General features: G+C 39.5%; 1 protein-coding gene across 1 annotated transcript in view; it reads left to right on the top strand.

Moving 5' to 3' along the window:
* The window catches only part of Spata17 (spermatogenesis associated 17), a 176,815-nt gene that overhangs the window by 29,119 nt on the left and 125,353 nt on the right, over nucleotides 1–22,343 (top strand). Inside the window, 2 exon segments of the mRNA XM_075987601.1 lie at nucleotides 5,523–5,573; nucleotides 15,460–15,563. Of these exon segments, the coding sequence (XP_075843716.1) occupies nucleotides 5,523–5,573; nucleotides 15,460–15,563 (155 nt within the window).

Genomic DNA, 22,343 nt, shown 5'->3' with positions numbered 1-22,343 from the left:
CGTGATTTCTTTCTTGAAACTCGTCTTTTCTTGATTTCTATCAGAATGCTTAACAACAAAGGCAAGCCTTATTTTCTATTCCTGTACCACTGTGTACACACAGGAGATGTAAGCTAAAACTGAAGAAGAGTGGGTAGCTGACCAATTCAAGTGAGAAACCTTTGAGTAGAAATTTATCCTAGGAGTTAAATAGAGGAAACTGAACTGTGGGTTTCAGACAGGAGTGGTATGTCTCTAGCTGCCCAGGTCTGGGGCATGTTCTGGGACCCTGTAGGTAAACTGGCCAGGAAGCCCTGGTCTGCGGCAGTCTGGCAGGTGAGCTCAGGGAGTGAACTGCGCTGCACAGGGGACAGTGCAGAGGACCTCTGGCCAGGAGTCACCAAGACGGGAGCTGGGAATGAAGGGAACACGTGTGACACACAGGAGGAAGAGGGAAGGAGCAGCGACAAAGAGCTGCGGTCAGTAAAATAAAGTATAATAGCATGCATGTGTGGAAACATTACTCTATAGCCGACTACAGAAGCAAACATTATGCATGCATATCATTAAAATATAACTCAGAAAAGTTTGAGGTTCCCCTTTGTTTCAGGAGTTATTTCACAGAGCCCACTGGAGCTATGGACATACTAAGTTCCAGCTGGTAGACTTGGAGTAGGGAGAAAGGGCAGATTCTCCCACAGATGCTTTCAGGAAAACCAGGAGCTGAACCTGTGCAGACATAAGGAATGGGAGAGGTTTCAGGCAGGAGGAGTAGCATTGAGAACAATAAGAGAATCAGGCTGAAGGGTAAGGGAAGGGAGTTGTTAGAGACAGTGGTAAAGAAATCTTGACATTGTTTTAATGAACTTTGATTGTTATATTTGGTCCAATACAGGAGCAGTTCTCATTTATCTGACTCCCCATAATAAATGACTTTGTAGAAAGAGGAAAAAGTGGGTAAGAAAGAGATACAGACAGACAGGCAGAGAGACAGAGAGACAAAGCAATGTGGACATAATCTGACCAGCAGCCATTATGCTGCTGGAGAAATGAAACACTTGTGTGATCCGTGCTTTAGCTTGGCACTTCATCACGCTCCTGGAAATGATCACATCCAAGTGTGTCCATTGTGTCAGTCAGCCAGTCAGATGCTTCACCTCATGCAATTGGAAATTTGTGAAGGTCTTTTCTTTTCAATCACAGAAGATCAATGAAAGCATTATTTTTAAACACTCAATGTGATGAAGGTGTCTGAATGAAGTCAAAATAGGAAGAAATGGTCATAAACATTTACAGTAAAAGGGGAGAGAGACCTGACCATGTTCAGGGACTGACCAGAAAGGGTGGATGAATTAAAGGACTCAGTCTTCAAAGTAAAATAGATGACCATAGCCACTGTGGGACTGGGGGCTTAGCCAAGCAGAGTCACTAAGGAGCTAAGGCCTCAAAGTCTCCTCAGAAGCACTGAGATGTTCATAGCCTGTCTGTACCTACAGCATAGTCATTTACTGAACAGAACCAGTGGCCAGCAAGTTAGAAATCACAAAATAACAAGTCCACATGCACATCGGCCTCACAGACAAATAAGTACATTTTCCAAAGGAAAATGCTTTCCATGGCAGCTCTCCCAAGCGATAAGGCAAAGACCACTTAAAGCTGATGTGCTCAAGTGCTGGCCTTTGATCTTGGCGAGTTTTACTCGTTCTACATCTGAGGTACCAATCTTCTTTACCTTCCTTTCCCTGTTTTTCCTCCCACCTCCCTTCATTTACTTCTGGAGTTTACCCAGAAAGCACCAGTTGACCCTCAGTGAGTGGGTGCCATATCTGCATTATAGTGAAACTGTACTCCTTGCATGGGTGGTCCTTATGACATGACAGAGCTTTTACTTTCCTGTTTAAAGTGAACTTGGAGTCTCAATAACGAAGGAATAGAAGTTTGGTTAATAGTAAGAATATTAAAGTTTTTGTTAGCTGAAAAATTGTGGTAGCTTTTAGTTTTGCTTATATGGGTTGCTAACATCTCCTTTGCTTGTTCAACTACATGGAAACATTAACATTACAAAAAAATCATTATTCAGACTAGAAAAACAAAGATCAACTGAAATGGAATGTCTACCTACATCTCTGAGATTGTATTGTGATACATACAGGTCAAATGCCTTTTCTGAGTGATTTTAAAGATGCTGAAACATATGTAATAAACATTTTAATTGTTTTAACTGTACTATTCAGATGCATTCACATTTTGTAAAATATTTTATATTTATCTATGTGTACATGTATGTAGTGGTGTGTATGCACACGTGAGCGCCTGCACAGGACAGAAGAGGGTGTTTGGTCACCTTGACCTGGAATTACAGCAGTGGACGGGACTGGGGACTACCAAATTTGGGTCCTCTGGAAGAGCAGTGTGGGCTCTGAACAGCTGAGCCACCTTTCTGGGCTCATACATTCTATTTTTATGCAACCATTTCTCTAGAGCATTTCCTAAATAGTGATTTGTGCTTTCCAAGGTCCCTGGTAGCCACCATTATGGTGTCTGTCTCTGTGGCCAGCTTTTCTAGGTTTGACACTTTAAGGGAGCCACATGAAACTGTTATTTGAAGGTTACTTTCAAAAGCTCTGGACTAGGCAACCTGGGACACCACATAGAATCCACTAGTGGTGTGTGTGAGAATAGGAACGTGGGAATCTAGGAGACTTTTATTGCTAGCCAAGAACAGGAGACATAACCTTGAAAAGCAAGCTTCGCTGATCCTTCTGGGGTGACAGGCCCTCGAAATGGAGGTTAGGGACGGTCATGTCTTTTCTGGAAATTCAGGCCCTGCCTCCTTCTGATCCTTTAAACAAGGTGTTTTCTGCCCTTCTTTGAGGTTGCTGTCTACTGTCTGAGCCGTTTATCCTGTAGGCAAGAGTGTAAAGAAGTGAGACTATCTGCTGCTCACCCCAGCTGCCCTCTACAACAAACCAGTTTTGGCCGGCCTGTTGAAGATGCTCCATACGCAGGTGCTGTGTTCTGAAGGACAAACAAAGCTGGGGCTCCTGGCCAGGCTCTGGATAGCACTGCCTTGAAAATACAGATTCACAGTTGTCGGACTCAAAAGCCACCGCTCCCCCTTTACCGTCGTGTTATGCAGTTAAATGTACAACCTCCACACACAGCACCTGTTCAACCCCACTGTGAACCTCAGCACCTTAGTGACTTCATCTCTTTTTATCTTCACAACAGCTCAATAAAACATATAATACCTTTTTAAAGGACGGGAATCTAGACCAGGAGACTTACAACTCTTTTCAAAGCTACCCAGATGATAAAATAAAGCCAAGGGCCAGTGGGTAAGGTCTTGCCACCAAGCATGATGATGAGTTGTATATCTTTGGGTCAGAGGAGAGACCTGACTTCTCTCACAGGTTGTCCTCTGACCTTCACATGAACACCACACACAAAGGTCATTTAAAAAACAAAACGAGTCTGGAGTTCAAAACTTGTGCAGTGCTTTCAAATAGCACTGATATATACAGGCAAGAACACCTTTTACTGATTGGAGTGTTCTGAAAGACATAGTTTCCAATAATCGTTCTTTCATGAGATGAGAGTTGTATTTTTGGGTGAACAATATTATGTTGAAAAAATACGTGTGTAATGCTTTTACTGTTATTTTTTACTGTTGTGAGCTCTTTGAGTTGTTATGTTTAATTAAAAGAAAAAACTACTATATGAAAGCAAATATATATAGAAATAACACATATATGCATTTCATGGCAATGTTATCTTCAGTATAACTTAAATACAATATGAAATTAAATATTTTAATTTACCTCAAATAGCAGGAATTATGGCACATTTTGGTTTAAGGGAGACGGAGAAGTTAAAGGCAGTAATGCTCAGATTGTTGATGAGTCATATATCCCTGGAGCCCTTCACAGTTTCCTCTAGGTCAGACCAGACAACTCACAGAGGCTAATTATAGGAAAGTCCTTTGTATGGAGTCTTGGCTGTCATGAGGAAGAAGTGCCAGGGATATAGGTCTGAGTTTATTTTTCTATTTTTCTACCCAGAAAACTTAATACTCATAAGCTAGGGTGAAATTCTTTTAGCTGCATGACTTTCGATTGGAGAAAAATGCATGAGGCTGTGGACCATAAAGGGAAGTTCTTGGAAAGAACCACACCTTATGCTGGCTGTTCCACAAGGCTGGTTACCTGCTCAGAATGTCAGTGGCTGTGCAGAGGCTGTGACATTTGGGTCCAGAGCATAGTTACAATCCGTCTTGGCATCTTCAGACTCCTTGATAATCATTCTCTGCCCATTTCTGTGTCTGACCCTAACATCCCTTTGACTAACATGCAAAACCTTTCAGAGTGTGGTACAAAGCCTCTGGCTTCCACCAACCAAAGGCTAAGGATGCACAGGAAGACTTGAGCCCTGTAGCTAGGATCTCCCTGCTTAGCTGTGACCCTCCTACCAGATGAATTCACCAGTGTATTCTAGAAGTGCCTTGCTTTATGACTTGCTTGCTTTGTAACGATTAAAAATTCATCAAACTGTTACCTGTTAGAACAAGGAATTTGAGGTAACCTAAACCTGTGCTCCTAAGTTATGGCCAATCATTTGGCTCCAAGGTAAACTGTTTCTTTGGCTTTGAGGTGAGAGTTGTGTTTTTGTGTCAACAACTTTATGTTGAAAAAATATTTAAGTAAATGTTTTTACTGTTAATTTTATTGTTGTGAGCTCTGCAGATTGTTATTTTTAATTAAAAGACAGAGCAGATAGGGAAATTTTAATTCAAGACATTAATTTCATTAGAATAAGAAACATTGCTGAATGCTTCTTTATATAACATAGATTCGGGTATTAATAGAAAGAGTATCTTTCTTAGAAAGAAACTAAGAGTTTAGGAAATATTCACTCTACCAAGGGATTTGCTGTAATGTGATATCATTATATTTGTGATTTTATGGAAGTAAAGTGAATACTAAATGAAACAAAATTCCCAAGGCTGACTCAGGAGGCAGCTAAGCACATAGCATCTCACATAGATGGTTGGAAGGCACAATTTTGCCCCATCACTGCATCCGTATCCTTGAACGGTTTCGACTGAAGACAGCATTTCTTTGAATTTTTCATTAAACCCGACGTCTTGAAATATGAATTCCTTTTATGTTCCTGTGAGTTTTGGCTAAGAGAACCCCAGTGAATAAATCATACCATACGACGTGTCACCAGCACTTGTGAATATTTCTGCTTTGTTATTCTATTCTCAGCAGAGCACCATTGATTATCAAACTCAGCGGAGAGCATTTTATGATCATATATCTCCATTAGCTCTGAGTTTGACTACCATAGATTTTTCTGGTTAAGCTTGCATTATGTATTAGGAAGCCTATCTCTTCAATACAAAGTTTGATTTCATTTTCTAAGCCCAGATCTCTTATTATGTATTATGTATAAAGATTCTTATCCTTTATATGTAAAAATAGGCTGCACTGTCTTTGTGTAACTGAAATCTATGCTATCTTTTCTTTTTTCTTGATTCACAGGCAGCGTATTATGATATGAAGATGAATCTCTACAATGAAATGGCTGTCAGGGTAAATATTTCTTCACTTGTTAAACAAATGAAAAGTCAATTGTGCCCTGAATTCCCTTTTAATAAAACGAGCAAAGCAGAGTAATGCAAATTTGATTGATATGCTAATGGAGGTGGGGCAAAGGCACTAGTTAAAAAGTTAGCTATACTAAACACACAGTAGCATTGACAATTGTGGTAAAATGTAAGCCACATAGCTGTAGTGTCTATGCTTTGTAATGCCAGGGATCTCTGAGCCATTGCTAAAGAAAGACCACAAATATCGGTGAAGTAATGCATCTGTGTCCATATTTCATGTGAAATATCATGGTAAATAGATGAACATGGCTCTGAGATCTAAGAATCCTTCCTCACATAGTAATTAGAATTATTCATATGCTTTAGCAATAATAAAGTTTGTTTCCAGCACAGAAACTTTTTATCACTTCTGTGTTCATTTTTATGTGCTGGTTCTCTAATAGAAAGGTGACTTTAGGGCTGATAATATGGGTTGGATGGTAAAATGTTTGACTTGCAATCATGAGGGACCGAGTTCTGATCCCCAGAGCTCTTGTAACCAGCTGAACATGGTGGTAGTACTTTCCTGTAACTCCAGTGCTGGCAGGGTGGAGACAGGCCAATCCCCAAAGTTCATTAGGCAGACAGCATAGCCAAGTTGGCGAGCTTCAGGCTCACTGAGAGACCTTGTCTCCAAAAGAGGTGGGCGCAGAAAGAGTGATGGGAAATCCAACATCTCCCTCCAGCCTCCACGTGAATGCTTGCTTGCACGCACTTATGTTTGCACATATACACACACACACAACACATACACTCACAAACAAGCTGAACATAGCAACCATATGCTTGAATTTGATTTCTGCAGATGTTGGCAATGAATGCAAAAGAATGTATTCCCTTTATTTAAAGCAATGTAGTTATAGCTTAATTGCTAAATTATTATATATAGGGAAATTTCTCAGTTGAATTTTATTACTGCTTCTAAGACCTTTATTGCCTGATTACATTCTCTTTAATTAATATTAGTTCTTACTTCGGCAGAGAACACATTTTGCTTTTGGGCCAAGCAAAATAGCAAATTCTTTCTGAAAGCCATGTGCTGAGTGAGAGACCTGGCGAACATTTCTTTGAATGTCTATGCTATCCTTGGAAAGGTTGCTATCTTCTATGTGGAGGCACAGGGGAGCCTGAACCAGGTTAACATTTCTTTGAATGTCTATGCTATCCTTGGAAAGGTTGCTATCTTCTATGTGGAGGCACAGGGGAGCCTGAACCAGGCCTACTATCGTAACTGTGCACCTTTCTGTGTCCCTGGAGTGGTGAGAACTCAGACGAGAGAAAGAAGTGGTATTATCTGAAGCAAGAACTCCAAGTAGGATGCCGTTAACCTTTCTCAGTAGCATCCACACAAGAAAACACTTTAGATTTTCTTTCTTCAGGGCATGCACTAACCTGAGAATGTAGAAGGTTCCATTCATTTTGCAGTGCTACCAAAGGCTCAGACATGGAGCCTTTCAGAATCTCATCTGATTACTTCATGTCTGATGTGTCTCTAAAGTAAAAAGTAACGAATTGTTGAGAACCTAAAACAGTTTTGCTTTTTCTTAAAGGACATGGTCTCATGTAGTCTTGACTATGCAGCCGAGGCTGGCCTTGAACTTCTGACTCTCTTGACCTAATTCCAGAGTGCTAGCATTACAGGTGTAAAATACCATGCTCCACTGGAGAGTATATTACAAGTATATAAAAAAACAGCTGAGGATACAGTTCAGTAGTAAAGTACTTACTTAGTGTATGTGTGATGTAGGTTCAATCCCTAGTGAAACACACACACGCGCGCATACACACGCACTACAAGAAGTTTAAAGACTCCCTTCAGAGGCTTGCGTTGAGTTAACTTTGCACAGGTAGGGGCAAGGCTAATTTGTGTAGAAACTCTCAATGATCCTCTAATGAAGGTTGATTTTTTTAAGATTACAGATCACTGTTGTCTAAGTTATCTGGGACTGTGGTTTGTAGGCTGGTTTTCTTTGCTTTATGTTTAAAAACCACCTATGAGTGAGTACGTGTGATAATTGTCTGTGTCTGGGTTACCTCCCTCAAAATAATGTTTTCTAGCTCCATCCATTTTCCTGCAAAAGATGTCATTTTTTTCTGCTGTGTAGTACTCCATTGTGTCAATGTACCACATTTTCCTTATCCATTCTTCAGAGAACTTAGACAACAATGAGGACACTAAGAGAGACTTACGTAGACCTAATCTACATGGGAAGTAGAAAAAGACAAGGTCTGAGTAAACTGGGAGCATGGGGGCCTTGGAGGAGGGCTGAAGGGGAGAGGGGAGAGGGAGGGAGGGGAGCAGAGAAAAATGTAGAACTCAATAAAAAAAAAAGATTATCAGATCACAGTGAGCAGTGACCAGAACTGAATTTACTTATAAGTGAGTTTTCTATTAGGTGGTACTTTAAAAACTTTGCTAACCATGTTGTAGAATATTATTTTAAGATGTGTTATATTTGTTTATGCTGTGAAACGTTGTTTAATGATGCAAAGATCTGTAGCATTCTTTTATGTTGCATTTGTTTAACTCTGTGAAGCTGTGTTACTATGCCTGTCTAAAGTACCTGATGGTCTAAGAAAGAGCTGAATGGCCAATAGTGAGGTAGGAGAAAGGATAGGTGGGGCTGGCAGGCAGAGAAAATAAATAGGAGAAAAAAAGAAGGTGCAAGATAGAACAAGGGGAGAAGGACTGAAGGGGCCAGCAACCCAGTTAAACAGCAGACCACAAAGAAAAAAAGAAAAGTTGCCGGGCGGTGGTGGTGCACGCCTTTAATCCCAGCACTCGGGAGGCAGGGGCAGGCGGATCTCTGTGAGTTCGAGGCCAGCCTGGTCTACAAGAGCTAGTTCCAGGACAGGAACCAAAAGCTATGGTGAAACCTTGTCTCGAATTTCAAAAAAAAAAAAAAAGAAAGAAAGAAAGGTTAAGCAGAAATAGAGAAAAGTAAAAACCTAGAGGCAAAAGATAGATGGGATAATTTAAGATAAGAAAAGCTGGCACTTATAAGAAAGAATAAGATTCCATGTGTGATTTATTTGGGATCTGTTTGGTGGGCCTCTTAAAAAGGCAAAAGAGTAAAAAGAGTAAACACAAACAACAACAATTTTGGCATTGCAACGTGGGGCTAGAGTAAAAGAAAACCCAACATTAGCATGAGGAACACTGTTCAGTAGTTAGAGGCTATGGGGTAGAGCAGTCAGTACTAGGTAAGTGTTCATACTTTTCTAATGCAGAACAAATACATAAAATGTTTTGGCTTTATATAATAGACATTATATATAATAGACAGCCCAACTTGCTGTATTTTTAAATGGCTACCTTTTCTATGTAAAATTCATGATCCCCTTTTCCTGTAGAGTCAGTCACTCTCTGAAGTTTTATTTCTCTACTTTACCGTAGACATTGTTTTCTATTAAAACTGGTAACATTTTATTATTCTTCCTAATTTACATCCCAACCTCCACCACAGCTATGCTGGAAGTCTCTTGGGACCCAGAGATGGCCATTCTTCAGTTTCCAATGCTTGATTTATGGAAGGTGGTTAAATAAATATCTCAGGACAATCAGTCGATGCTGTCCCTCCCTCTTATTCTTTCCTATGTATGGAGTTTTAAAAAGAAGTCCTTTGCCTTAAACAATTTTCTCTGCATCACTAAGGACTAAGCACCCTTGTTAGAAGAGATCATTTTTGCTTTTGCTGGGGATGGTTAAGCTATTTAAATTCCATAAGTAGGCACTCTGGTAGGGATGGACTGGATGGCAGATGTAATGACTGTTTCTTGGAGAATCCCTTTTGTCCTGGAACACTTTATAGTGATTGCTCAATCAGATGTCATTGCTTAGCAAAGCGACTAGGACTGGGAGAAGGCCAGCAGATTCTCATTCTCAGTGATTTGTCTTGATTTTAGCACCCCAATCACTTCAGTTCAGATTGAAGTGTTCGCTTTATGGAAATAACAACATAACAGCTTGAACACTAAAAATGACTTAAAACAAATTTGCAAAGTGCTGTAACTTTAGGGACTCACTTTCTCTTACAGTTATGAATTAATGTAAGTCACAATATCAAATTGTTTGTTTATTTAATGTCTAAAACATAACGAGTGTAAGAAAAATTATATAGTGACTTTACAGTGGTTAAATATGTCATCTATAAACTTTCATCTCAGTCCTTTAGACTACTTATAATTCTGATCATATTTATTGTGCCATGAAGGAAGCATGATTTACAGTAACAACTTTCATAATTTAAGACGCACATTGCTAATTTTTTTTTAGAAAGAAGATACTGACAGTCTCAGAAATTGGAAATGGCATCTTGTTTCTGTGGCTGCAGAGTGAAGAACATAGTCTTAGTCACAAACTTCAGTGTTTTTGTCAAGATAGGAAGGATACCTTAGACAATGTCAAGTGTATACATCATGATGCCTCCATTTCCATGCAAAGGAATGTCTCTTCACTCCCCTTGTTACTAAGATTACACATGCAAAGCACTTAAACCGACCATTAGAGAAAGCAAAGATAAGGAGAGCCGAGGAAGAGCGAGTGCTGCCATGGTCCAAGGATGTACACCAGGGCATCAAAACTGGGTAGGACATTGTTAGCGTGTCCACTTTCCAGGCTTCCTGCACTTCTGTTTTAGAAAAAAAGACCTTTGTTCCTCTTCCACTGACATTCAGATCACGATGGATTTGGAGAATAATGATAAACGTAGTGGAGGAAACCTTTTGTATGAGCAGATGGCTTTTGCTGTACCAAGGGTTTGCCATTTGTCTCAGTGCTTAAAATAAACATTATTTATAAGACCACTTGCAATGCGATGTTACTTAATGAGGAGTATGCATCACTGGCCTGACTCGCTTAAGAGGTCATTTAGAACTTACCGGTTAACAAGCTGTAATCCGCCGAGTGCACGACGGCTTTGTTTAAAATTATCTATTCAGAGCTGATCAATGACAATAATTGTTTTATTCCAATCACTTCTGAAAGTTCCTAATTACTTTGAAGGGCATGAATACTAGCCATTTATGGTTGTGTTTTATTTCATTTTGTTTTTTTGAAGTTGTCACCCATTCACCTTAAAATTAAGAAAAACAATATTGTAAGATTTATTCTGGCTCTTGAGTATGTTTTCTTTTAAAAAATTGTCCATCCACCAGGACCCAAATATCAGCAAGAAATGTACAAAATCCCCCATATCAGTAGGTAAGGATAGCAGATTCCTTACCCACATATATACCATGTCTATACTAACCAGAAACTGTTACGCTAGCTACCCCCACTCCCGGCTATAAGAAAATGTGACTTCAAGATTAAAGACACATTTTCTTTCTCCTTGTAGTGTTCACAGAAGACAGTGGTGCCAAAAGTGTGGACTTTATAGCAAAACATACATGGGTTTGTGTCCTGACTCTGCCATTTGCTTTTGTAGTGGATAGATGAGCTTGAGTAAATTACTCCCCTCAGTTTCTTCATGTTAACATGAGCCCATGCCTTGTTCATAAGGAGTGCTTGAATGGAATCCATTAGTGTGATACTTGGCAAAGCAAGAAGCAAATGACTTTCAGCCTGTTCATGTCCCTGACAGTTGTTCCCCTTGTTCACCTAAGGCTCAGTTCCTTCCATCTCCTTCTAGACACTCATTTTACACAAAGCCACTTAAGGAGCGATTATTTATTGTGATGGCTAGTTTAATGTCAACTTGACACAAGCTAAAGTAATCAAAGAAGTGGGGGTTCTCAACTGAGTAAATGCCTCCCATTAGATCAAGCTGCAGGCAAGCCTGTAGGGCATTTTCTTAACTAGTGATGGGAGAAGGCCCAGCCTTTTGTGGATGTTGCCATAGCTAAGCTGTTAATCCTGGGTTCTATAAAAAATAGGCTGAACAAGCCATGAAGAGCAAGTCAGTAAGCAGCAACCTTTCATGGCCTCTGTATCAGCTCCTGCCTCCAGGTTCCTGCCCTCTTTGTGTTTCTGTCCTTTCTTCCCTCAGTGATGGACTGTTATCTGGCAGTGAAAGTGGACATGCAAGCCAAGAAAACCCTTTCCTCCACAGCTTGCTTTTTGGTGGTGATGACTCTTCCCAGCAGTAGTAACCCTACCTGTGCTTCAGTGTGCATGAGTTTTCATATCACTAGCTATATTTACTTTTTCAGTATATGATTGTGAATAAAGATTTGCTGAATAGGATATGTGCCAAGAATTTCAGGGTCGCAGAAGGTTCCATTTGAGCCTGTGTGGGTGAGGTTGCTACTCTTTCCAGTACTAGCTAGAGTTGGGGAAAGAAGGATCCCAGGCCATTGTCGTGCCCCGCCCCCAGGAATCCCCTTTGTGGGTTAGCACAGGTTTATGTTTGTATGCACAGGCTGCTTTTCTCAGAAATGGCCTCAGTTTCTGTTCTGCCATACAGAGACTTTTAGCCACACACTCACTCCTCAAAAACATCTCGATGTCTGCTGAGATGTTGATTTTCTTTGAATCTGGTAATATTTCCGGGTATGTGTTCCTCAGCACCATCACTGAGTGCACGTGTTTCCTGCAGTGCATATCTCCAGATGGCCTCGTAGTTAACAGCGTTGCTTTGTCAACAGATAGGAGATACTGAACATCAGACACCACCCAGCCACCCATGTGGCCTTAGGCACTTATTGGACCTCACTAAGCATCATTTTTCTCTTCTTTTGAATGAGCCTTATATCGCTACCTCAGCATAAAATGAGAACATTAAGTTAGATGAAACAAGAAAATACTCTCCTATTTGCATGTATTATTTATGTATGTAAACTTTGATTTGTTTCTCTGTTTCATTGAAAAGGGTTTGTACCAATTCCTCCAGGTTGTCAGATATTTTATGATTTTGGTTAAATTATGGAGACTTTCCAAATTGAATATCATATCATTTTATAACAATCATCATATCATTTTATAACAATCTTTTTTAATCTGAAAAACTGATCTCTAAGATGAGATCCTCTGAGGAGTTTCAGAGACTGCTCAGTAGCTGCAAGCTCTTGCTGCTCTTCCATGGGACATTTGGCTCTGAGAACCCACGCCAGGTGGCTCACACCAGCCTGTGACTCCAGCAAGGGAATCTGCTATCTTCTGGCTTCTCCGGCCTGTGACTCCAGCAAGGGAATCTGCTGCCTTCTGGCTTCTGCAGCCTGTGACTCCAGCAAGGGAATCTGCTGCCTTCTAGCTTCTGCAGCCTGTGACTCCAGCAACGGAATCTGCTGCCTTCTGGCTTCTGCAGCCTGTGACTCCAGCAACGGAATCTGCTGCCTTCTGGCTTCTGCAGCCTGTGACTCCAGCAACAGAATCTGCTACCTTCTGGCTTCTGCAGCCTGTGACTCCAGCAACGGAATCTGCTACCTTCTGGCTTCTGCAAGCACTGCACTCAGTTGCAGCTCTCCCATGGCTAAGATAATTAACTAAAGAGAAAGGAGTAATTGAACATAACTTGAAAAACGTTTTATTGACAAGCTCTCGATGTAGCTATAGTGTTGCTTCATTCTGGTTCCTAAGATTCATGTCTCTGGTTCAATAGCCTCACCATTGTGGCTGTTTCCTGTATTTTAATCATTTTTTCGATACCAAAAGGCTGACTAAGATATTAAAATCCCCACAAATATCAGACTGTCAAATGATTGTGAAATGCTTTTAAATAGCTCTTTTAAATGACAGAGAACATCATTGTGTATTCAGTATCAATTCCACATTCCACTTACGTGTATATTTAGGCTTAATACCTTTAGCTAAAACACAAAACAAAACAAAACAAAAATACTGCTGGAAGGCTAGCAATGATTCTCAGTGCTTCCTTCCATATTTTTAACTAAGTGCAGACATTTTTTTTTGTCCACTAAATTGATATCATATTCTGTGTCTTAGTTTGAATTGTTCTGATAACTGGTGAATATATTATCAAAGGAAACAGATTCTCAGGATGACTGGGAGCTTGCAAGACGACCAGGAGCTGCCCTTAAGTGTGTGACTGTGCAGCCCCAACACTTCTCTCACCCCAGAAAAGTGAAGCTCTGTCTTTTGGTAGAAGTAAACTATTTGGATTTCGGGGAGGGGGGGCATTTGAAGACGACAGCTTCAAAAGAAGTTCCATGGGTTGGAAATTGTAACCCATTTATTTCCCAGTGCTGCTCATAGTGACTGGAAGAATAGATTTGCCACTGCTCCAGCTTAATTTAGATCTACCACTGCTAGCTGACTATGAGAAAACTACATAACCTGTTTTTTGTCGTTTTCTATGAATGAGCTAAAATAATACTTTTCACATAAAAGTGTTCTGAAGATAACATAAGTAAAATGCTTAGGATACCCCCTGACGTGTGAGAAGTCACCAAATAGTAGCTGTTAACATTACTAGAATAGCATCAAGAAGTCATGGTTAAGACTCAGGGCAGGACCAGGTGTAACTGCTAGCACCTGTCGCCGGCCCAGCACTTGGGAAATGCAGGCGAGATGCCAGATAGCCTGGCATCTATCATGAGTTACGGGCTACTCTGGGCTACTAGGGAGGAACTATTCAAAGTGAAAAGTAAGTAAATGCGACTTTAGCTATCAGGTTTTTCCCCTTGGTGGTACTAAAGATTTGAACCCAGAGCCTTGTTAATTTTTATATGATGACAATTAAAGAAAAGACAATGAATTCCAAAGAGAACAGGGTTTGGGGGGAGGGAAGAGGAGGGAAAATGACATAATACCAAAAATAAAAAAGTTCAAAAAGAACAAAAAGAACATTTTTTAAAAGACAGGCTCATTTAACAGTTTACTTCAATAAGGCCTAATCCAACCGGCAGTGCTATTGGTAGTTGTATTAGCTCTTCTTTCCGTTGCTGTGACCAAATAACTAAGGGAGCAGCTTCATAGCCAAGAATTTGATAAGTGGATAAAGAGCTTTGATCCAAGCGTGAGGATGGGGCTTTGCATCCCCAGTAGCTATATAAGAGCAGTGGCAATGATGGCCTACACCTGCAGTCCCAGTGCTTGAGAGGAAGAGACCAGGTATGGGGAAAGCTGCCTGGTTAGACTTGCTGAAGCAGCCAGATCTGACTGTTGCTAGAGAAGCTGCCTAAGTAAATAATGGGGACAGTGATCAAGAAATTCTGACTTCAACCTCTGGCTTTCACACCTATCCACACATGCACCCACACATGAGAATGTGCTAATGCACACACACACACACACACACACACACCACAGAATAAATATAATATGTTTTCCCCAATGCTCATGACCTATCTAGTGTCAGGTTTTTTGCCACTTTAGCAATGTCAGATATGGGCTCCATCTCATGGCATGGACCTTAAGTTCAATCAAAAGGTTGGTATTCATATTACATTTGTGCCGCAATCCCATGAGCATATCTTGCAAGCATGTCTCTGTTGTAAGTTGCCAGGTTAGTAGCTGGCTGACATTGACAATCACTTTTTCCTATAGTGGCATGCGGAGTACCTTGCAGCATCATGAATGCTTGTCAGTAGGAGTGCAGCTTTCAGCTGTGCACCAGCTTGACGTCTCCCTGTTCAATGACATAAATATTCCCTTCAGCACCACAGTTTTATCATCAAGTTTTAAAGAACAACCAAATAGCCTTAGTAGCCTATGATGTTTGAAAGGGCTGGTCCATGCACCCTCCTTAGCCAGTGACTCAGCATATGAAGCCCATTCCTGGCTATGTGGTTGCATAAGATGTCTAGTTGGAGCATTGTCCAAACCTGTATTTGATAGAAGTCATTATGCATAATTATCTTGATTTGAAGAGGTATATTGTTTAAAAAATGTTAAATGGCATATTTTATCTTTTTATTTACATTAATAGATTCAGAGGCGATGGCGTGGCTTTAGGATCCGGAAGTATTGCTTTAATTATTATTATTTGAAGGAATACTTGAGAGCTGTTTCAGAGACCAATGATGCAATTAGGTGAGTAATATAACCACTCATGTTCTAAAGAAAGTTCACATAGACTATCAGTGGATACTGGTTATTATCACACTTAGAAAAAGCCCTTGAAAGTTAGTGATATGTTGGCAAGATACAGCTACATGATTCTGTTTACCTTAAACATTTATGGTCCACATGTTATTATCATGTATGATTGACTATAGATTTTTGTGTGTATGGTATGTGGTCATTCAAGAGTTTACTTTCTATAAAAATATGATGATAACTTAGATTTATCTATGAAATGATTCTGCAGATGAAGTCTTCAGTAAACCTCACATGTATTTTGATGAACATGCAAAGCAATGAGGATTTGCCTCTGAAGGAGGACAATATCATGGGACACATTAAAGGGGAGCAATCTGTAGATAGATGCAAAGTGTGGCAGTCATGGCACTGCTCAGTCAGCTTTCCCAGAAGGCTGTGTGGTTTCATGTTGCTGTGCTTTCAAATAGACCCCACTGTAGTGACATGATTACTGCATGCCTTCGGGACATGTAAACGAGGTGGAAATGATTGTTAATGATTATTGGCACCCAGAGAGTTTTATTTGCAAATTTTGTTCCTTCCATAATCATTATTTTTTTTTTACTCTGTAATGTTTTTGGATCAAGGATACAAACAGTTGTGTTAAAGTTCTTGCTCTAAGGTGTGCCTTCCTTCCTGAGGGCCTCTCTTTGTACAAATCTGTGTTTTTAAATTGATTAACATGTTTTAAACAGATATTAAAGCTGGAATCCTAAAATTATTTTCTGTAGTATTGCCAAAGACCCAGTTTTGCCTAAGTGGAGGTCCGTAAAAGATTCCCAGATCTCCTCAGGCTGCTGGCACCATCCCTGTCTCCACTCTTCTCACCAGGGTGACAGTATCACTTTGCATATTCGCTTGTTTGGAATATAATTTGATGGTGGAAGATACAAACTAATCCCACCCTAGTTCAGAATTATGTATAATAAAGGGTTATTTATTTCGAGGAGACTCACAGATAACTTTCCTAGATCATGGTCCTCTGCACAAATGGGTGAACAAGAACAGAGTCTAGCAGCCGGAAGTGAGAGCCTGAAGCAAGAGAGCAAGCACAGACTTTACAGCTGCATTTATAGTATAAAAGACCATGCCCAAGTGGGCTGGTATCTTAAAGGCTATTGGCTGGAAGAGCTGAAGGAGCTCCCACAGCAATAATTTCTGTGGGAGATGTAAGTGGTGCATTTTTTATATGTTTTAAACAGCATTGCATCACAAAATTTGCAGGAGAAGGGATGGACTTCAAATGTATAACATTAAGTGAGGCCACATAATTATATTCTTCCTCATATAAGGAACCTAGCTAATGATATATGTATGCATGTAAGCAGTATGCAGGTACAGTGTGACATGCAGAAAACAGTACAAGGCAGACTAAATATGAAGAGGTAAACAAAGACTGATCACAGGTGTTCTTCTATTAATGTGAGTTTCTGTTCAGTCCTTTATAAATTTGTGATTCTTGCTTTTAAGATTTTTTTTTAAATTAAAGTAACTATGGCCTAGGGAAATAGCTCAGTCAGTAAATTTGCTATATAAGCTTCAAGACTAGAGCTGAGACCTGCCAGAACCCAATAAAAGCTGGGCACCATGGTCAATATCTGTAACCCCTGCACTGAGGAGGGGGCTGGAGGCACGCAGACCTCTGGACTCCATCCAGTCTAGCTGACCGTGAGCCCCAGGTTTACTGAGAGGTAGTGTTTCAGAAAATACGGTGGCGAACAATCAAGGAAGACACCGGATGTTCCCTGACTGCTATAGGCATGTGTACACACAGACCCATCTGAAAACATGTGTGCATACAATAACACATAAAGACACCCAAATTTAAAATAATTTGGGCACTGCTTATTTCTATTTATAGTGTTACCCATATTTTATATATATATATATATATTTTTTTTTTTTTTTTGTTTTTCGAGACAGGGTTTCTCTGTGGTTTTGGAGCCTGTCCTGGAACTAGCTCTTGTAAACCAGGCTGGCCTCGAACTCACAGAGATCTTCCTGCCTCTGCCTCCCAAGTGCTGGGATTAAAGGCGTGCGCCACCACTGCCCGGCTATATGTTTTATATAGTATAATGTCAGTTTTAATTTCTTCTTTGGAATTTATTTTTCAATGTCTAATATTTCTCTTAATTTTTCCTCTAAGTTTATAATATTATAGTCAAAAATACATTCGTCATGTATGAAATAAAATTGCTTTAGGGAATTTATTGTTTTTTGACTATACGTAGATTATTTTCTTTTACATGTTCTTGAAAGGCAAGTAAATGGATTTAGTTTTCCATCTGTGCTAAGTTGTATTTTAATTGCACAGTAAAATAATTATATTTGGTATCTTAACTTTGTAGTCTTTCATCTTGTTTAATGCTTCTAATTTTTCTGTATCCTTTAATATAAATTTGTTTTCTTATCTGACTTTTTTTAGATTTTATAAATTTCTCGCATAAGACTTCTTTCTACTCTTTGGATTGCCATTTTTATAAGCATTCTTTTTATTTTCTATTTTGTATTTCTCTCTCATCTGTCTCTCTGAGAGAGAGAGATGAGAGAGAGAGAGAGAGAGAGAGAGAGAGAGAGAGAGAGAGAGAGAGAGAGAGAGAGAGAGAGAGAGAGAGGAGCCCATGTACCTGCAAAGACCAGAAGTGTCATGTCCCTTGAAATAGAGTTGCAGACAGCTGTGAGCTTCACAATGTAGGTGCTGGGAGCTGAACTCAGTTTTGCAACAGTCCCAAGCACTCTTCCCCACTGGGCCATCTTTTCACCCCCAGTTTGCCTCGTTTTAGTTATGAAATTGGGGCTCTTACTTGAGTGCAGTTAAGTTTTCCCCGAAATGCTGCTGAAGCCATCTCCCCTTTGCGTCTGTGTTGTGGACGCAGCGCTAGGAAAGGGGTCGTCTTTGCTGCCTTCAGTATCTCTGTAACCTTGGAGACTGATGTAGTCTAGAAGTAATATCAGCGGATTAGGTTCCAAACATGGGAGGATAGCGAAACTGCAGTGGATGTTTAAGTTTGTCAACTAGAGAAGTTTTGAGAATATCGGGTTTTTTTGCTTGTTTTTAAATCATAATCATTGCCAATTTCACTCAATCAATATTTGTTGATTTCTATACAGGGCTAGTACTAGCTTAAATATTGGGATAGAATGATTTAAATGAGAAACTCTTGTTAGCCTTAATGTATACATACATTATAGGAAGATATCACAAAAATACATAGAAACAAAAGCAGAAAGCATTCATGTTTTCTATGCCTAAGAAATATCCTAAATTCTTAGAATGATTACAGATGTTTACAGCACACTGTCCTCAAAGTCTGACTTTCTGAGATGACTGTACCTTCTTGCAGACGCCCTTGTGCCTTCCTGTTCTGACATAGCTTTCCTGACTTCCTCAGTCTGATGGGGTCTCCTGAATAGTCGATTCCTCTCTGCACCAGGTGCCTTTCTCTGCTGCCGTCCCCTTTGCTCACTGCTTGCTCTTCCTCTGTCAAAGCAGAAGACATGAGTGACTTTCTCTTATGGAAACTGGAAATAGATAAGAAGCCATCGTAAAGTTTGGATTTGTTTGCTTATAGTTTTGGTTAAATACTGGTGATAGTGAAATTCTCAATCTATTTACCATTCCCAGTTTACTGGTAAAATTTATGTATTCTAAGAAAGAATGAAACAAAGATCAGGTCATATCCACATGTAGCTTTAGTTATGAGCTAACTGGAAGTTATCCCTTCCTGGGATGTGAATCTCTCAGGAATCCAGGCATCGGATCCATTCTCATTTTCACATGAAATTTCCTGATGAAATTCCAAGCCATGGGGTCCCCATTGCAGTGACGGACTGGTGGGGTAAAATGATGACGGCAGATTCGTGTCTACGCTGTTGGCATAGCACAATGACTAGTATGTTTCCCCATAGCTCTTTGTTCTGTAAGACCACACAGGTCTTTTCACAACTGCTCTTTCTTACGGCATCCCCGACACCTTTCTTCTTCTGACTTTGTCGTTTGTCCCACATTCCCTCCTCACAGGAAATGCACACACCATTCCTCCTCCATCCCTCAAGCCCTTCTTGAATTTCCATTTTTAACTATAATTGATGTATAGAAATGTTATTTGTGGAGCTGGTGAGATGACTTAGTGGGTGAAAGTGCTTGCTGTTAATCCTGACATCCTGAGTTCAATCTCTGGAAGCTACATAAATGTAAAAGGAGAGAAGGAACTCCACATGCCTATCTTACGGCATGTGTGCCACACTACACGCATGCTTGCACATGTGTACAGATGTGTGTACCTGCACACTCATAATAAATAAAATTAATATAAAAAGGAAATTTGGGGGTTTACTATTATATTATATTGTATCCAGATGTCCTGCTAAAATTTTTAATGAATTTACATATTTATTGCTTTGGGCACTTCATATATAAATTGTATGCCATTTAAAACTAATCAATTTTTTTCTTCTTCCAACATTATTCTTTCTGTATCTCGCGGCATCAGGTAGAGCCTTCACCCAGTGCTGATTAGGCAGGATGGACATATCATGGTGGTCTTTGATTGAAAGGGAAACAAACAGAAATTTCTGAAATTTGTTAGTTCTCAGATGCAAAAATATTCATGGATCTAATAGACATTTCAGATAATCTGCATGTATTTTGGATATTTTTCAGCTATCTTTTCTTTATTTATTGTAATTGTTAATTTTCCTTTTATTTAAAATGGCTAATTTTGAGTCATATTTACAATGTAAGCATACTGAGCATGTTGCTTCTGTACTAATTAAGGCATGAGGGAATCTCACCCCACATTCATTCCACAGTTAGTTTACAGATGTTTGTTCTGCAGTCACTTGTTCTTTGGTCAGTTCCTAAAATATTAAAGGTTGTATTTAATTTTGAGGAGTAATCAAATCATCTACATTTATATTATGTAATGATGCTCTTATGATATTGTATTAGCCATACAACATTCCTTTTAAAACTGTCTCTTGTGTTATTTTATAACCTTTTATTCTATACTTTTCTGTATTGCTGTATTTTAAATATATCTCTTATACAAAACATATAATTAAGATTTTTTTGTTTTTTTGTTTGTTTGAGATAAGGTCTCTCTACATCTACCTGGCTGTCCTGGAACTCACTGGGTAGACCCACTGAGATTCACCTGCTTCTGCCTCCCGAGTTCTGAGACTAACCTGCGCTGTCACACCCAACACTAATTAGGATATTTTTATTTATAGTTTACTTTTGCATCTTTGCAAATGTCTTTATTTCATTATCTCTTTGGTTTTCTGAGAAGAGGTCTTGCTAATGCAGCTGAGGTTGGTCTCTAATTCATAGCATCTCCCATTTAGTCCCCCAAGTACTTGAATCACAAGCCTGCACCACCACTGTTGCGAGGGGAGCGGCAGGCCGCTTCCCACTGTCCTGGCTAGCTTTACCCAAAATAATTACATGGAAACTGTATTCATTTAAACACTGCCTGGCCCATTAGTTCTAGCCTCTTATTGGATAACTCTCACATCTTGATTAACCCATTTTTAATAATCTGTGTAGTATCATGAGACTGTGCTTACTGAAGATTCTAACCTATGTCCGTCTTGGGCTGGAGAATCATGGCATCTGCCTGACTCTGCTTTCTTTATCCCAGCATTCTGTTCGGTCTACTCCGCCTATCTAAGCTGGTGTCCTATTAAAAGGCCAAAGCAGTTTCTTCATTTAACCAATGAAATCAACACAAAACAGAAGACCCTTCTACATCACACCACACTCCTAATAAGGATGTTTATAATAAATTTCGGTTGTCTAAGCTTCAACAGCAAGAAAATTGTCTTCATTTATATTATATTACCAAAGCTGAAAATTGGCAGCTATGGCTTACTGATGCAATCCTTCACAGTAGGCTTTTCACAGCGTACTGGTAAGTCATGGTGCGCTAAGCATGTCTTAGGCCTGTCCTCAGTGTAGGCATCCACAACTTCCTCCTTGCTATCCTTCTTAGTGGTCTTTATTTGTTGATCTTTTATCTTCCTTTCTTTCTGTGACTTCTCCCCCTTTCTCTTCTTTTATACTGATTGCTTCCTTATTCTATGTCTTTCTACTCCATAGACTCAGGAAGTAAGCCTGCTTTCATTCCTTCTGGGACTAACTTTGAAATTTCATCCTTAACAAACTCTAAAGTTAATTAATACTCCTCTTTCAAATAATGCAAACATTATTGGAAGGGACTGGAGATGTTTTAATTTCCAAGCCCTTAGAGTTCAATATTTCAGTCCTGTCTCGTATAACTCTATAAATTAGGCATTATTTTTTCCTACTTCATATGAAAATGCCAGGTGTTTGTTTGATCCCTTCTTGCACCCTATCTCATTACTGAGATTATTCCTTTCTCCCTAAAACATTATCTTTATAATCTACCAGACTAGATAAAAGATAGTATCATTAAATTTTTTCAATGAAATTATAACTAAATTCAAACTCTGGGAAGCTACTTTTAGCATACATGCTTTTTATTTAACAGTTATTTTCTTAACACTTTGAATATATGATTTTCCTGTTTTCTGTTTTGTTTACTTGTTCTTCATTGGTACCTAATTGGCCTTCTCCCTGTTTTTGCATACGTGTGTGCATAGACTGTCTTAGAATGAAAATTGTCTACTGATTTTTCTTCATGTGGAATTATTCTTTCAATATTTATACGGATACAAAACTTCCCAAATTTATCAATTTACTTATTTTCA

Source organism: Microtus pennsylvanicus, chromosome 10 (assembly GCF_037038515.1).
Source record: "Microtus pennsylvanicus isolate mMicPen1 chromosome 10, mMicPen1.hap1, whole genome shotgun sequence".
Taxonomy (NCBI): Eukaryota; Metazoa; Chordata; class Mammalia; order Rodentia; family Cricetidae; genus Microtus; species Microtus pennsylvanicus.
This window is presented reverse-complemented; position numbering and strand designations above follow the sequence as displayed.